Source organism: Balaenoptera borealis, assembly GCF_965194805.1.
Source record: "Balaenoptera borealis genome assembly, chromosome: 4".
In the NCBI taxonomy this organism is placed as follows: domain Eukaryota; kingdom Metazoa; phylum Chordata; class Mammalia; order Artiodactyla; family Balaenopteridae; genus Balaenoptera; species Balaenoptera borealis.
Genome location: NC_138861.1, coordinates 47,517,442 through 47,535,003, shown reverse-complemented (window position 1 = coordinate 47,535,003; position 17,562 = coordinate 47,517,442). Strand labels below are relative to the sequence as shown.

General features: G+C 35.6%; 1 protein-coding gene and 1 long non-coding RNA gene across 2 annotated transcripts in view; one reads left to right on the top strand and one right to left on the bottom strand.

Annotated features, from left to right (window-relative positions):
- LOC309628314 overlaps positions 1–17,562 on the bottom strand; it is an 882,984-nt gene that overhangs the window by 527,871 nt on the left and 337,551 nt on the right. The gene's annotated exons all lie outside the window — the stretch shown is intronic.
- The window catches only part of CPE (carboxypeptidase E), a 109,284-nt gene that overhangs the window by 85,458 nt on the left and 6,264 nt on the right, over positions 1–17,562 (top strand). The window contains exons 4-6 of the mRNA XM_082391153.1: positions 6,583–6,704; positions 7,902–8,080; positions 14,109–14,248. Of these exons, the coding sequence (XP_082247279.1) occupies positions 6,583–6,704; positions 7,902–8,080; positions 14,109–14,248 (441 nt within the window). The remainder of the gene's footprint in view (positions 1–6,582; positions 6,705–7,901; positions 8,081–14,108; positions 14,249–17,562) is intronic.

Sequence of the window (17,562 nt, the reverse complement as noted above, 5' to 3'; positions counted from 1 at the left end):
GCCTACAAGTGGGGACTGGTCTGTGAAAAGGGCTGCCAGGGGCTGAGGATTTTGGCAGAACTTGATAAGTGACTCACTTAAACACTCCTGTTTCTGAGTCACAGATTCGCAGTTTCTCAGCCCCTAAACCACCTTTCCCTGGAGAAGGGAGAGCTGGAAAAGCAAAGGGCAGGGGTAATTAGAGGGGAAAAGAGGGTAGTCTTGTGTGATGACCTATGAGGCCTAAGACAGAAATGAAAAACTGTTCTGGAAGCCCAGTGTGGATATCAGCCCAAACTTTCCCCCTTGCCCATGCTGTCTGTTAAAACTAAGAAATGAGAGAAAGAATTCCTGTCACCTATCATAGAAGAATTGTGAAATAAACTCATGTTGACAGGATATGAGATTAGCAGCCTTCATGTAAGTGCCTTCATTTTCAGCCAGCACTGCCTTCCTCTTCCTCAATGGGACTTGTATAATGTTTATATTAGATGTTTTCATATATCTAGTTTAAGCAATACTTTTTAAAAAAGATGCTTGTTTAAGGCACTTTTAGAAAATTAGAGCTTTTATTTTAAAAAGTCTCAATGCCAATACTTTTTCTGGGTAAAGGTAAAATAAAGAAAAATGCATAAAAATTAAATTTTAGTCTCCTTTCTGGAACAGAAGCAAGATTTGTTTACATTTTACTAAATCTTCAGTAAACCTGCTTAAATCACGGGATGATATTGCCCATGTCTGGCTCATCTCCTTTTTCCATCTTTCTCAATTAGACAGAGACAGTGTTTGGACCCAGCCCAGTACAAGATACATAGTAGGCATTTCATTAATGTTATTACACATCACGCCTTTCTCACTTCCCCTTCTTGGCCTTGTAGTGGTGTGTGTGTATGTAGGTATGTGTGTGTGTGTGTGTGTGTGTGTGTGTGTGTATGTATTTACTGAGATATAATTAATGTATAACATTATTTAATTTGAGGTGTACAACATAATGATTTGATATTTTATATATTGTGAAATGATCACCATAATAAGTCTAGTTAACATCCATCACCATACACAGTTACACATTTTTTTTCTTGCAGGGAGAACTTTTAAGATCTTCTCTCTTAGCAACTTCCAAATATACAGTATGGTATTATTAACTATGGTCTCCATGCTGTACATGACATGCCTAGGACTTATTTATTGTTTAACTGGAAGTCTGTACTTTTGACTCCCTTCACCTATTTCATCCACCCCCAGCCTCCTGCCTCTGGCACCCACCAATCTGTTCCCTGTTTCCTTAGAGTGGTTTTAAAATCTCTATGGTTGTAGGAATCAGGGGTTAAATATACAGATTGCTTATTTACAACAGCCAAGATATGGAAGCAACCTAAGTGTCCTCAACAGAGGAATGGATAAAGAAGATGTGGTACATATATACAATGGAATATTACTCAGCCATAAAAGAATGAAATTTTGCCATTTGCAACAACATGGATAGACTTGGAGGGCATTAGGCTAAGTGAAATAAGTCAGACAAGAGAAAGATAAATACTGTATGATATCACTTATAGGTGAAATCTAAAAAAAGAACAGTCTAGTGAATATAACAAAAAAGAAGCAGACTCACAGATATAGAGAACAAACTGGTGGTTACAGGGAAGGGGGAGGGGCAAGATAAGGGTCGTGGATTAAGAGGTACAAACTACTATGTATAAATAAGTAAACTACAAGGACATATTGTACAGCACAGGCAATATAGCCAATATTTTATAATAACTACAAATGGAGTATAACCTTTAAAAATTGTGAATCACTATGTTGTACACTGAAACTTATATAATATTGCACATCAACTATACGTCAATTTTAAAAACTGCAGATTCCTGTGATTGCTGAATCAAGAAGTCTGGGGTGTATATGCTATGGGAATGAGTGATAGGAAGGAATTTGCATTTTTACCAAGTCCTCCAGAGGCTCTCCTTGCTCTTCCAAACCTCTCTGCATGCAAGGTCTCTCCTGCTCCCCGGAGTTCTTCCTGCTAAGTCATTTCTCATCTGCTCTCCAGCTCTTCAGCCTGGTCACTTCCACCATTATCTGGGCTTGGTACATGAGCCTTGGCTTGGACTGCATGGAAACAGAGTGATTAAATCAAATAATTATATTAAATACTTGTCTTTAATGGCTAGAGTGGTGAAGAAAATGGAATAAATATAGCTTTGATATATTTTAAGAGCCAAAGCTATCTACTTATAGAGCATAACATTTGAACTATATTTACAGTCTTTAAAATGGAAGTTTTAAAGATAGGTCATAATTGGCTCTGGATTCTGTTAAGGGCTCCATCTAAGAGGTGCTCCTAAGACTTCTCTATGGATTAGTTAAATATGTGATTACAGTACCCAGGAGATTTCAGCATTTAGTCAGCCTAAAAGACTCTATTAATAGTCAAAGAGAAATGGAGTTCAACTTATCAAATTGTGGAGTTTGCTTTCTTGCTTTTGAACATCTAGTAACATGAATATTAGCAATAGTGTATGTATAGGAACTAACAATACGCTAAACCTAATAGCCACATATGACTTTGTGTATTCAGGACTGTATCTTTTTTTTTCTTTTTCTCTTTTAAAAAAACAGCTTTGTTGAGATATGATTTATATACCATAGAACTCACCCATGTGAAGTGTACAATTCAGTGGTTTTTAGTACATTCACAGGTAATGAGCAACCAATACCACACAGTTTCGGAATATTTTTATCATCTCAGAAAGAAACCCCATACCCTTTAGCTATCCCCCCCCTATCCCTCTACCCCCACTCCAGCTTAAACCACTAATCTGCTTTCTGTTTCTATGGATTTCCTTGTTCTGGCCACTTCATATGAGTGGAATTGTATAATATATGGTCTTTTGTGCCTGGCTTGTTTCACTGAGCATGTTTTCAAGGATCATTTATGTTGTAGCGTGTGTCAGTGTTTCATTTCAGGACTGTATCTTTAAATTTGTTTCAAAAAACATTTTCTTTAAAAACTTTTTTATTAAAAAATTAATATTTTATTATAAACAAAAAGATAAAGCAAATATAAATAAGCAGAAAAATAACCCATTACCCAACATTCTTAAATGACCACCATTCACATTTTGTTATGTGTCCTTCAAAATTATTTCTTACACATGAATCAACATATAAATATATGGAAACATGCCATTTTGAATCCTTTCAGGTGAATAATAAATACAAGAGTACAGTCCGCCACAGAATGGCGTTGCCTCCTGAGCTCACACTCAAACCTATCCTTCGCCCCAGGGAGTATTTGCTTGCTTCCTTATCCAAATCTACCTTATTTTTCCCCCGAGACATTGTGAAGTTCCACCTCCTTCCTGAAATCCTCAGTGATTCTCCAAACCACAGAGATTTCTGTCTCGTCTGAACTCAGTGAAATATTTGTCAGAGCCAATCACTGGGTTTTGAATAAATAGGGAAAATGGGGCAGATGTACAAACAAGAGGACTGACAAGAAATTCAGCAGTAAAAGAAACACTTCTGAAGAGAATATTATAGAAGAATGTGTGATAAACCCATATCATATAATATTAATGCCATTCTTGAGCAATTGAGCCTAATAAACCGTAAATTCGTTGCAAAAAAGCATAAACGTTATAGATTTTTTGATTAAATTGTCCTATATTAGTTATTTTAAAGTTGATTTAAATTAAAATTTAAACTGGATTTGATTTAAATTAATTTAAACTTTAGAAACAAATTTAAGTGTGTATAAGAATTTAGTTTATGATAAGGGAGTGTTTCAGATTATTATGGAAAGAATAGATTATTCAATAAATGGAATTGAGACAACTCCATCTCACAAATATTAGCATAGATCAAAATAAAATCTAGATGTATTATGACTTAAATATAAAAAGTATGAACCTAGTAAAAGAAAACTTTGGTAAATTTGTCATTTTTGGAGTGTGATAGAACTTTCTAAATCCCAGTATAGAAAACTGGCATATGGTGGCCACTTAGTAGTTATTGAATAAAGGAATGAAATATAAAAGCAAAGGACAAGACCATAAAAAAAGATCAGTAGATTTGACAACATAAATATCTTAATGTTTTATATTTTAATTATTATTATTCTTAAATTTGAAAGGCAAATAAGAAACTTAGAAAATATCTATAATATGTAGTAGATAGAGGGTTAATGCTTTTAATAAATAAACAACTCTTGCAAATTAATAAGAAAATATACATTTCAATAGAAAAATCAGTTAAACCATGTATAAACATGTCACCAAAGAATAAACCTAAATGGTCACTAAACATATAAAAAACTGCTCTAGTTTTATTAATCAAAGAATGAAAATTTTAAAAATTCTATTTGTCATGTATCAAAGTGACAGACTTAAAAAACACATATCCCATGTTGGTAAGAGTAATTACAAATGACAGGTTTATTATACTGTTGCTGGGTATATTGTTGTATCTTTCAGGGGTGCAGTCTGGAATACATTTAAAAATTTCTTCTAAATGTGCTTAGCTTTTGGTCAATTCTTTCCATTTCTAGGGAAATTTCCCTTAAAAAAATATGGATCTGCACAAAGAGTGCAGCTACAAGTGTGTTCACAGCATTTTTTTTCATAGTAAACAAGTCAATACCCAGCAATTGGCAGTCCACTCCCCCCAGCTTTATTGAAGTATAATTGACACATAAAAATTGTATAGATTTAAGATGTACAGTGTGATGATTTGATATATGTATATGCTGTGAAATGGTCACCACAATCAAGCTAATTAACACATCCATCACCTCACATAGTTATCTTTTTTTTTTTTTTCTTTTGTGGTGAGAACGCTTGTGACGCTCTTAGCACATTTCAAGAACACAATACAGTATTATTAAGTCATTTGGGGATACATTAGATTCCCAGAGCTAATTCGTTCTGTAACTGAAAGTTTGTACCCTTTGACCAACATCTTCCTATTTCCTCCTCCTCTTCCACCAAATGGAGATCCCTAGTGCTCGTGTAGTAGCTCTGAGCCAGGCTGCTGGGTTTGAGTCCAGTCCTACCACTCCCAACGAGGTGGCCTCATGCTATTTCCCGACTTCTCTGTGTCTCACTTTACGCATCAGTAAAATGGGGGTATGTGCAGTCCCTATCTCATAGGGTGGATGTGAAAATTCAGTGTGTCACACAGAATGTGTTTAATAAGTATTAGCTGTTATTTGTTCCATGTTTAAGAGTATGTCCATACATTGGATACTACTCAGCCATTAAAATAATAACTCAGGATATTCAGTGACATGAAAAAGTGTTATCTGTTGAGCAAAATAGGTAGCATACAAAATGGTATATAAATGATATTAATTTCCTTTGTGTTTATCTCCTCTACATTTTTTACAGTGAACATATTTTTTATAGTGAGAATAAGATAAACCAAACAAATAATAAAGACAATGTCCTATTCTAAATCACACTTTTCCACAATTAGGAGTAGCCTACATGAAAAATAGGATAGTTTTGATACATTAAAGGTGACATACTGAAAATAATGTGGGATTTATAGTTTATATACTGGATTTGAATCTTAAATGTCTGAACTTGGACACGTCATTAACACTCCCAACTCTCAGATTCTCACCTGTAAAATGGGGATGGATATCCCCTATCAAATGGGGGTGTTGTGAAGCTCAATACAATAGTGTATGTGAGAGCTATTCATAAACTGAACAGAGACATACAAATACAAGATCTAATTATAACCATCAAAACCTACTGATGCTTTTAGTTATTCTGTCCCAAAGAACAATATGAATCACATCTCCAGTAAAAAGCTTTTTTTTTTTTTTTAATCAGAGAGGTACTTGGTAGTTTGAGAGTCTTCCTAGTTGCTATTAAAAACTCATCACATAAAAGTATCAAGCTTTTGGCTCAGTTTAATTCTTTGGTATAAATTTCTTTCCTCCTTTGTTTTGCTTCCAAGGTGTGAGGGGCTGTGAATCATTCAAAAGACAACATGAATTCCTGAAACTTTTGCCTTTGTTTTAAAATTTAAGATGATCATCCCAAAGTAAACTATTTGATGGTGAAATCTGGAAGAGACCCAATTTAATTTTTCTCTTAGGAAAAATGTTTAAAGCAGTTGAAGAGAATTGGAAAAATAGTAAGCAAAAATTGGAAGGAAAATCTACCATATGTTTCTTCAGTTGCACCACCACAGAGAAAGAACCCTGTTCTGTGGCTCAGCTATTTTCTTTTCTCCTTGTCTTATCCTTAGTTATTATTAACAAAGATCAGATGGCGTTGTGCCCAAATTTGTAAGTGATTTGTATGCTATTTTTCAAGTTACAAAGAAAGAAAAGCTGGCAGCTTTTAAGTAGAACTTTCAAGGAAATCGAAATATTTTTTATAAGTCTGAGAAAGATAGAGATGGGGAATGCTGCTCCTTTCTTTTTTTCTACGAAAACAATCACAGAGTGCTTGGAATATGACCAGCTTTCAGTTGTTGTTTTTGGTTTTTGTTGTTGTTTTTACCTTTTCTATGTCTTTTCTGTCAAGTGATCCCACCAATGACTGCCACATTTAGAATCCTTTTAATCTCTAATCTTTAATACAGCTTGCTCCTGAGACCAAGGCTGTCATTCATTGGATTATGGATATTCCTTTTGTGCTATCGGCCAATCTTCATGGAGGAGACCTTGTGGCTAATTACCCATATGATGAGACGCGGAGCGGTAGGTGTCCTTCCTGCTTCTCTAATTGGTTCAAGGTTTACAATTCGTTTACAAGAGTTTATTGGATGATTTCTGTAATATTCTTTTAAGGGACTGGTCATTCACTGATTTTGCCTGTAGAAATACATCTACTGAACTGGAATATTCCCTATTTCATGTGGTATTGGCATATATATCTGGCAGAAAAAGACTATAAATTTAAAAAAAAGTTTAGGTGAAGAGAAACATGATCTTGACTGAATACTTAGAGAAGAGAAAGGAAGAAAACAAGTCATGAACTTGGGTCACTCTTAGACTCTGGTAAAATGGAGGAATAATGGAATTTATGTAGGTTTATGTACAAGATAGCTTAAAAATGGAGGCAGCCTTTTGGCGCTCCATCAGGGCCCATATACATCTCTGCATGTGTCTTTTTGTGTGCTCACACTTCTGCATTTGGAACTGTTTCTTGGTGGTGTCAGGGAGGGGAAGTGATGCTTTGGTTTCCTTTAACTAGTTTTAGTTAAGCTTTAACTAGTTTTAGTTAAGCACAGCAAACTTTAGCCACATAGATATTATCAGCCTAATTTTTGTTGTTCCAGGAAATTTCCTGCTTTGAATGGATTCTCAGGAGCCTTTGAAAAGTTAGGTCTTTGTAAACACAGGATAACTGTAGGTATTGGAAACTGAGTTTTGAAGAGTCTGGTAAAACATCCTTAAAATTTGGAGATTTTGTGGTTTGTCAATAGCTGGAAATTTAAAGGACTGGCATAGTTGATAATACAGAATAAGAATACTGTGTACTAAAATAGATATTATTTATTTCAGTAATACACATAGGAGATTTTTTAAAACTGTAAATTTAGATACTGAAAAATATGTGTGAGAGTTCATAGTGCCTGTGGAGTTAATGGAAATCTCCCTGCTGTCTTCCCAAGTCCAATTTACTATGAACTTGTCACCTTTTCTTGTGAAGCTTTCAATTCATAAGCAGAATGTACATTCTACCCAGTTTCTGCTTTGTAGTATTAGGAGTGGACGTTATACCACCTAAAAACTAAGGTGTAATTGTTGAGTACGTAAACCTTCACTCCTTTCCCATAGTGATGTAGCTAAAAAATACGTCAGCAAGAGATCAACACCAAATCACTCTTCAGAAAACACGCAGTGCTCCTCAGCCTGTGTCAGTTTCTTTAGTCTTGTGGGTTTATTTTCCAGGTAGCGCTCATGAATACAGCTCCTGCCCAGATGATGACATCTTCCAAAGCTTGGCGCGGGCGTACTCGTCCTTCAACCCCCCCATGTCGGACCCCGATCGGCCCCCGTGTCGCAAGAATGATGACGACAGCAGCTTCGTAGAAGGAACGACCAACGGCGCAGCGTGGTACAGCGTGCCTGGAGGCGAGTTTCCCTTTCGCTCTTTATGTGATTAGTGGCTTTTAAAAAATAATTACCGTTTACATTTAGGGAAACTTCAATCTTCAATCATTAAGAAATAGACTGAACCTATAGTTCATCCATTAAAATTAGTCCGCTTTCTGTATGAATGATTGCTATGTATAGTTTTTTGTTGATTTTTAAGAATCAAGATGCTAATTGAAGAGCTGTAGTAAACGAACTGAAGACATCCGCTGGGAAAATATAGATTGAATATTGTTAATTACCCTACTTTTCAAATTCTGGCCTTAAGGAATAAGATACCATCCTGGTTATATGTTAGTCATGCTTCGATTGTAGGTAAATGTATATTTTAGAGGGCTGGCTTTGGCCTTTAGTGTATCTTGGTCCACATACCGTTTGTTTTTATTTAAAAAATTTCACTTCATGTGGAATGTTTATTTTGTATTCACTGCTGCAGTAAACACTATTATTAGATCAGGAAGCACTTCACCTTTTATTGGGTCTGAAAAGGGAAAAGCCCACCTCAGCACAGCTGGAGGAAGCATCTCTAGACACCAAGGCAGCTCATGTGGCAATCTGTTCTAGTATGGACTTTGAAGAGCTCTCATTTTTCGGGCTACGTGGATCACTCATAGTTGTGTAATATTGCCTCTACCAAGGATGAAGAGTGAAACGTAAAGATACTGATTTTTTTTCCTCTGCCTAAGAACAATTTTCTGTGGCCTACCTGGAAGTGAAAAGAGAATTTAGGACGGTAGCAGCAGTGGCTAATTATAGTATTTTGGTTTGTTTAATATGCTTTTTTTTTTTTTTTTGGTTGAATTATGCCCTGAGAAAAATATTCTTCCAGATTTTTTCTTTCTGATATATGTTTATTCTGTTTTTTTAAAAAATTGAGGTATAGCTGATGTACAATAGTATATGTTACAGGTGTACAGCATAGTGATTCACAATTTTTAAAGGTGGTACTCTATTTATAGTTATTATAAAGTATTGGCTGTATTCCCTGTGCTATACAATATATCCTTGTAGCTTATTTTATATATAGTAATTGTACCTCTTAATCACCTACCCCTATCTTGCCCCCCGCTTCCCTCTCCCCACTGGTAACCACTAGTTTGTTCTCTATATCTGTGAGTCTGTTTTGTTGTTGTTGTTGTTATATTCACAGCTTTACTTTTTAGATTCCACATATAAGTGATATCATACAGTATTTATCTTTCTCTGTCTGACTTATTTCACTGGGTGCATAATACCCTCCAACTCCATCCATGTTGCTGTAAATGGCAAAATTTCATTCTGTTTTATGGCTAAGTAGTATTCCATTGTGTAAATATACCACATCTTCATCCATTGATCTGTTGATGGACACTTAGGTTGCTTCCATATCTTGTCAATTGTAAATAATGCTGCTATGAACATTGGGGTGCATGTAACTTTTTGAATTAATGTTGTTATTTTTTTCGGATTTATACTCAGGAGTGGAATTGCTGGGCTATATGGTAGTTCTATTTTTAGTTTTTTTAGAAACCTTCAGAATGTTTTTCACAGTGGCTGCACCAATTTAAATTCCCAACAACAGTGTTGGAGGGTTCCTTTTTCTCTGCATCGTTGTCAACATTTGTTATTTGTGTTATTTTTGATGATAGCCATTCTGACAGGTGTGAGGTGATATCTCAGTTTGGTTTTGATTTGCATTTCTCTGATGACTAATGATGTTGAGCGTCTTTTCATGTGCCTGTAGGCCACCTGTGTGTCTTCTTTGGAAAAATGTCTATTCAGGTCTTCTGCCCATTATTTAATCAGGTTGTTTGGTTTTTTTTGATGTTGAGTTGTATAAGTTCCTTATGTATTTTGGATATTAACTCCTTATGCAATATATGATTTACAAATACTTTCTCCCGTTCCTTAAGTTGCCTTTTCACTTTGTTGACCGTATCCTTTGCTGTGCAGAAGCTTTCAGTTTGATGTAGTCCCACTTATTAATTTTTGCTTTTGTTGCTTGTGCTTTTGGTGTCATACCCAAAAAACTTTACTAAGACCAGTATTGGGAGCTTTTTCTCTGTTTTCTTCTAGGAGCTTTACAGTTCAGGTCTTGCATTTAAGCCTTTAATCCATTTTGAATTAATATTAGTGTATAGCGTAAGATAAAAGTCCAATTTCATTCTTTTGCACATGTGTATCCAGTTTTCCCAAAACTTTTTATTAAAGAGACTGTGTCTTATTCCCATTTAGTATTCTTGGCTCTATTGTCAAATATTAGTTGAGTGTATATATCAGGGTTTATTTCTGGGCTCTTGATTCTATTACAGTGGTCTGTGTGTCTGTTTTTAATGCCAGTACCATTACTGTTTTCATTATTTTAGCCTTTGTAGTATAGTTTGAAATCAGGAAGTGTGATGCCTCCAGCTTTGTTCTTCTTTTTCAAGATTGCTTTGGCTAGTCATTGTCTTTTGTGGCTCTATATGAATCTTAGGATTGTTTTTTTTCCCCCATCTCTGTGAAAAATTCCATTGGAATTTTGATAGGGATTGTATTGAATCTATAGATAGCTTTGAGTGGTATGGATGTTTTAACAATATTAAATTTATGAACATGGGATATCTTTCCATTATCTTTGTATCTTCTTCAATTTCTTTTATCAGTGTCTTATAGTTTTCAGTGTACAGCTCTTTCATCTCCTTGGTTAAATTTATTCCTAAGTATTTTATTGTTTTTGAGGCTATTGTAAATGAGATTGATGTCTTTATATTTTTTTGGATAGTTTGTTGTTAACATATAGAAATGCAACTTACCTTTGTATGGTGATTTGGTATCCTGAAACTTTTATGAATTATTTTATTAGTCCCAACTTTTTTTTTTCTTTGTGTGTGTGTGTTTGTGGAGTTGCTAGGGTTTTCTATACATAAGGTCATATCATTACAGACAGAGATAATTTTACTTCTTCCTTTCCAACTTGGATATCTTTTATTTATTTTTCTTGCCTCATTTCTCTGGCTAGAACTTCTAGCACTAAGTTGAATAAGAATGGTGAGAGTAGGCACCCTTGTCGTGTTCTTGATCTTAGAGGAAAAGCTTTAAATCTTTCACCATTGAGTATGATGTTAGCTGTGGTGTTGTCATATATGGACTTTATTATGTTAAGATATGTTCCTTTTATACCCAATCTGTTGAGGGTTTTTATCATGAAAAAATGCTGAATGTTTTCAAATGCTTTTTCTGCGTATTTTGAGATGATGATATCATTTTTATCTTTCATTCTATTAATGCAGTATATTACATTTGTTGATTTGTGTATGTTGAACCATCCTTGCATCCTAGGGATAAATTTCATTTGATCATGGTGTATGACTTTTTTTTATGTACTGTTGAATTCAGTTTGCTAGTGTTTTGTTGAGAAATTTTGCATCTGTATTCATCATTATAATTAGCCTGTAATTTCTTTTCCTGTAGTGTCCTTATCTGGCTTTGGAATCAGCATAATGCTGGACTTGTAAAAAAGAATTTGGGAGTGTTCCCTCCTCTTCAGTTTTTTGGAGGAGTTTGATAAGGATTGGTGTTAATTCTTCTTTAAATGTTTGGTAGAATTCACCAGTGAAACCATCTGACCCTGGGCTTTTCTTTTTAGGAAGTTTTTGATTACTGATCCAATCTCCTTACCAGTAATTGGTCTGTTTTGATTTTCTATTTCTTCATGGTTCAGTCTGGGTAGGTTGTATGTTTCTATGAATTTATCCATTTCTTCTAGGTTATCCAGTTGTTGGCTTATAATTGTTCACAGTAGTCTTTTATGATCCTTTGTATTTGTATGGTATTAGTTGAAATGTCTCCTCTTTATTTTCTGATTTTTTTGAGTCCCCTCTCTTTTTTTTTCTTGTTACGTCTAACTAAAGGTTTGTCTATTTTGTTTATCTTTTCAAAAACCAGCCCTTAGATTTGTTTATCTTTTCTATTATTTTCCTGGCCTCTATTTCATTTATTTCTGCTTTGATCCTTATTATTTCCTTCCTTCTGCCAACTTTGCTCTTGGTTTGTTCATTTTCTAGTTTTTTGAAGTGTAGGAATAAATTGTTTATTTTACATATTTCTTTTTTCTTTTAAATGTAGGCATTTATCATAATAAACTTCTTTCTTAGGACTGCTTTTGCTGCATCTTATAAGTTTTGGCAGGTTGTGTTTCTGTTTTCATTTGTTCAAGATATTTTGGCTTCCCTTTGACCCACTGGTTGTTCAAGAGTGTGTTGTTTACTTTTCTACATGTTTGTGAATTTTTCAGTTTTACTCTTGTTATGATTTCTAGTTTTGTATCACTGTGGTTGGAAAAGATACTTGGTATGATTTCAGTTTACTTAAGTCTGCTGAGATTTGTTTTGTGACCTATCATATGATCTACCCTGGAGAATGTTTCATGTATGCTTGAGAAGAATGTTTATTCTGCAGCTGTTGGATGGTATGTTCTGTATGTCTGTTAGGTTCATATGGTATAAACTATAGTTCAAGGCCAGTGTTTCCTTACTGATACTCTGTCTGGATGATCTATTTATCCATTATTGGAAGTGGGGTACTGAAGTCCCCTACTATTATTGTACTATTGTCATTTCTCCCTTCAGACCTGTTAGTATTTGCTTAATATATTTAGATGCTCCAATGTTGAGTGTTTATATATTTTTGATAGTTATATCCTTTGATGAATTGACCACTTTATCAAAATATAATGACCTTCTTTGTCTCTTGTTACAGTTTTTGGCTTAAACTGTATTTTGTCTGAGATAAGTATCACTACCTCTCCTCTCTTTTGGTTTCCATAAACATGGAATATTTTTTGTCATCCCTTCACTTTGAGCCTATGTGTATTCTTAAAGCTGAAGTGAGTTTCTTGTAGGCGCCTTATAGTTGGGTCTTATTTTTTTATTTATTCAGCTTCTCTATGCCTTTTGATTGGAGAATTTAATCTATTTACATTTAAAATATTGATGAGGACTTCCCATTTTATTGTTTTCTGTTTTGCAGTCCCCTTGTTCCTTTCTTCCCCCCTTGCTCTCTTCCTTTGTGAACTGATGATTTTCTGCAATGGTATGCTTTGATTCCTTTCTCTTTAGCTTTTTTTGAATCTACCATAGGTTTTTGCTTTATGGTTACCATGAGGCTTACATAAAACATCTTATAGCATAACACTCCATTTTAAGCTGTCAACAACCTAACTTTGATTGCAAACAAAAACTTTACCCTTTTACCTCCTTCCCCCCACATTTTATGTTTTGATGTCACAATTTACATCTTACCATTTTATGTATCTATGAACAAATTATTGTAGCTATTGTTATTTTTTAATATTTTTAAACCTTTATACTAGAGTTAAGTGATTAATACACTACCATATTAAAGTATTAGAATATTCTGAATCTGACTATATACTTACCTTTACCAGTGTGTTGTATATTTTTATATGTTTGAATATCACTAAATTAGGTCTCTTTGGCACTGAGCTGTGCCACCTTAGAGAAGGGGGTGACGCAGGTAAAGTGAAACTCTTCCTCTTATTCCCTTCAATGTGTCCAAGCTTGGATTTTTTTTTTTCTCCAGTGATGTGCTTTAACTTTTCCATTAGATTCCTGAACTTCCACAAAGGCACTCTATTCATGGGTAATTGTCAAAATTGGTGTTCTTTGGGGAGGGAAGACAGTAGAAAACTCCTGTTTCACCATTTTGATGACATCACTCTCAGTCTTCAAAGCTGATTCCAGCATTGTGGAATGTGGCTGATACTTGCTTTAGCACTGTAAAACAGCAATGTGTTACACTAAATGACTGCTTAAGAACCTGAGAGAGTTTGTGCTTGTGAGGTGGTAACTATTTCCCAAGTGTGTTGTTCCATCGCTTATGGTAGGTGATTTCACTTGCGATTTCCCACAGTCTCCCCAAGATGCACTGGTTGGTACATCTTTTACTTGGCCCTCAGCAGAGCAGTCTATGTAGAGTTTTAGTCACCACATGCATATTTTGACTTTCCATTTGTTTTTTTTGTCAGGAATGCAAGATTTCAATTACCTCAGCAGCAACTGCTTTGAGATTACCGTGGAGCTTAGCTGTGAAAAGTTTCCACCTGAAGAGACTTTGAAGAGCTACTGGGAAGATAACAAAAACTCCCTCATTAGCTACATTCAGCAGGTAAACACAGTCTCTAGCATAAAATGGGAGATTTAAGAACATTTAAACCTGGAGTACAATAGTCTCCTAAGAGGATCCCAGCCTACGGGACTCCATCTGACCCAGAATGAGGATGCTGCGTTTGGAAAATGTGTCAGTAGTGATTCAAATAGGCTTTCATTTGTCATAGGTTTTGTGGTTCATGAATATTCACTGAGAACTGATTAAACTGGAGAGTTGTGGAGAAGTGAGGTGACACCTTACTTTCTTTCATATTGCACTAAGCAAGGGCAATCCTAGGATCCTCCTCCACCCTTATCACCTTGGGTCTGTCAGGCATCTGAGGCAGGACCAGAGCTAGAATGAGGTAAGTGAGGCACCTGGGATGCAAATTTAAGGAGCCGTTCACTCTCAAGGTCATGCGGGTATAGGATCAGCACCGGGGTGTGAGTATCTCCTTAAATTCTGTGCCCGACATGACTCACTTGTCTCACCCTAGACTCAGCTGGATCCATTATCATCTTCTACTCCCTCATCATCATCATCCCTGAAATAAAAATGAGGAATCAGAGGCACAGAGAAGTTAAACAGCCAGGATGTCTAGTTCCAGAATCACCATGCCATGTTGCCTCTCATGACATAAGCTTAGATCTTTACCAGAGAGTCACTGTACAGAATTTGGGGGAATCTCACAATGTGTCAGAATAAAATACCTACCTACTCAGACTTAACCCAGGTCGGTGCCCTGATAGCCCTAGCCCTCTGTACCAGGTAGACACTGGCACCAGGGGCAGTGCTAGTGGGAAAGACCTAAGGACTCTGTTCTTTGCCTGCAGTGCCTTGACAATTTCACATTCCATTCTGTATGCGGCCATTTACACCCAAAGTCAGGGAGAGTGATGTTAGTTTCATATGCTAGCAGGTAGTCCAGACTAATGTTTAAGCTAATTTGACATAAACAGATGCTGTTAAATAGACAGGTAGTTGTTTGCATATATAGGTACATATAAACATATACACATGAACCCAGTGCATTAAAAAATGTAAAATCAGCTTAAGAATTCTTTTACACATGTCAAGTATACATATAATACCTTACCAAAAGAGATTATCATGGAATAGATCCACTGATGACAGACAGTGATTAAAAAACACCCATTACACAGGATTTTTTTAATCATTGGGATCCTGCTGCATGTTAACATAAAAAGGCATTTTTCAACAACAAAACTAAGGATAATTAGCCATGTTGACCCTGGAACAACCTTAGTGGGTACCCCTGTAGAATGTCCTTTGAGGAGAGCTATATTTGGATGGACCTTTTAAGAGCAAAATTTAAACATATAGTTTTAGGCAGAGGAAGTAAGATGGGCCGATTTGGTGTGTCCTTTGCCTAGGTATCAAAGAGTGCCTCCTTAATACAATGCTTTTCATTTTATGTACATATTTTTTCAACAAAAATTAAGCTATTTTCATGTCCTAGGTACCCTGTGAGGTACTGGGGAGACTGACTGCCCTCAAGAAGGCTTTGTATTAGTGAGGTTCAGATGTCAGTACCTAATTACAAGAGAGGATGATAAATGCTAAAATAAAGAGCAATGGCAGTACACAGAAGGGTCCCTAACCCAGTCCTGCCAGTTCAGAAAAGGCTTCTTGGAGCTATGCTATAGGATTCCCTGTAGTCCATGTCAATAAGATTATTACCCTGTCAACAATTAAAAAACTAGTTCAGCTGCTACTTAAGTTCTCTCTTAGTTCTTGAGAAAAAAATGCAATATAAAACAAAACCCAAATGTGTGCCATTGGAAAGAGGAGAATGCTTGTCATATTTATGGTGGCAGGTGCATTAATTCATCTAAAAGCTGTTACAATTTATATAAGAATAAGCTGAAAAGAAGAGGGGCCAGGTCATACAGTCCTGTTTTATGCCACTTGGAATGAGAATTTGATCTGTCCACAGATACCTGTGACCCACCCTGGCATGACATCAGTGTTATGGTGCAGACTATATAGAAGCAGTAAGAGTTGTATTTGCAGTGAGCTCACACAGCTTGCCTCGGAGGACACTCTAGTTTAGGGAATCAAAGGCTGGCGGAAGATCAGTGAAGACTGCCAGAAGTTCTGTGTTGAAATTTTCTTGACAATGGAACAATATGGTGGTGATTAATGATTGAACACCTGGGCCCAAAATCTAAGTGTGGACTAATTTTACAACTCATGGAAAGTAGGTGATTAGGAGATACAATTCAGTAATTGGTTGAGAGGAAATCTCTTGCAGAGTTTTAAAGGAATGTTTGCAGGAACTGGAACTGTAAAGTTAATTAGGGTAAATAGTTTGCTAAGAAGAGCTCCCACACAATAGCTTTGGAACCATCTAGTTCTCAAAATTTCCAAAGAATTTTTCAAGAATGGTTCATGAGCACCTGCGTCAGAATCATCTAGATTCTTGTTAAAAACGAGTTTCCTGTCCCAACACTGAATCACACTCCTAGCAGGGCAGGACCCTGGAGTCTCCATTTCAGCAAGCTCTCTGGGGGGCATTTAAGTATTTGAGGATTTAAGGGCTATTGACATAAACAATTCTAGTAACAATGAAGAATATTCAGCATTTTTTTTTTTTAGCCTTGGTTGATTGAAATGTCCTGGAATCTGGGGAGAGAGAATTATAGGAAGGACAAGTGTAGTAAAATAGCTTCCCCAGGTATGAGTGAAATTTGAACTTCTGGGATTTCTTTTGCAAAAGTCATAAAGTGACAGTACTTTCCAGTCTGCATTCCTGTGGAGTCGTGACAGCCTATAACACTTCAGTTGAGATTTATTCCTACAGTGGAAAATTTCAAACAGAAATATTGTGCTCCACAGTTGGCATATCAGAGATAGACATTTACTTATTTAACTATTTGTTAATCACATACTGTAATTTAAGTCTTGGGTTGCAGAGGCAGAAAAAAGTAAAGTTATGAATATTAACTGGGTATATTTGTGCCTAATGTAGGTGCATTATATGTTTTTGAAATGATTGATTTATTTTCCAAAGATGAGGAAGTTTCAAACTTTCATTTCTTTAAGGTTTATAATATATCAGGATTATAGTGCCTCAAGATGAATAAATTCATCTCCACAATTTTTCTGATCCCAATGACTTTTACCATGTGAATTTCATTCAGAAAGCTAACTTTTCTTGTTTCCAGTGGCTAAATTTCAGTCTCTTACAATTTTGGTTAGCTAATCCATAGGTAAGTCTTGGGGAAAAGTCTAAGAATGTCTTTTTGTTTTAAAAAAAAGTGTTTACTCTCTTCTCACTATACTGGTTGCCATTAAAATATTATTTATTA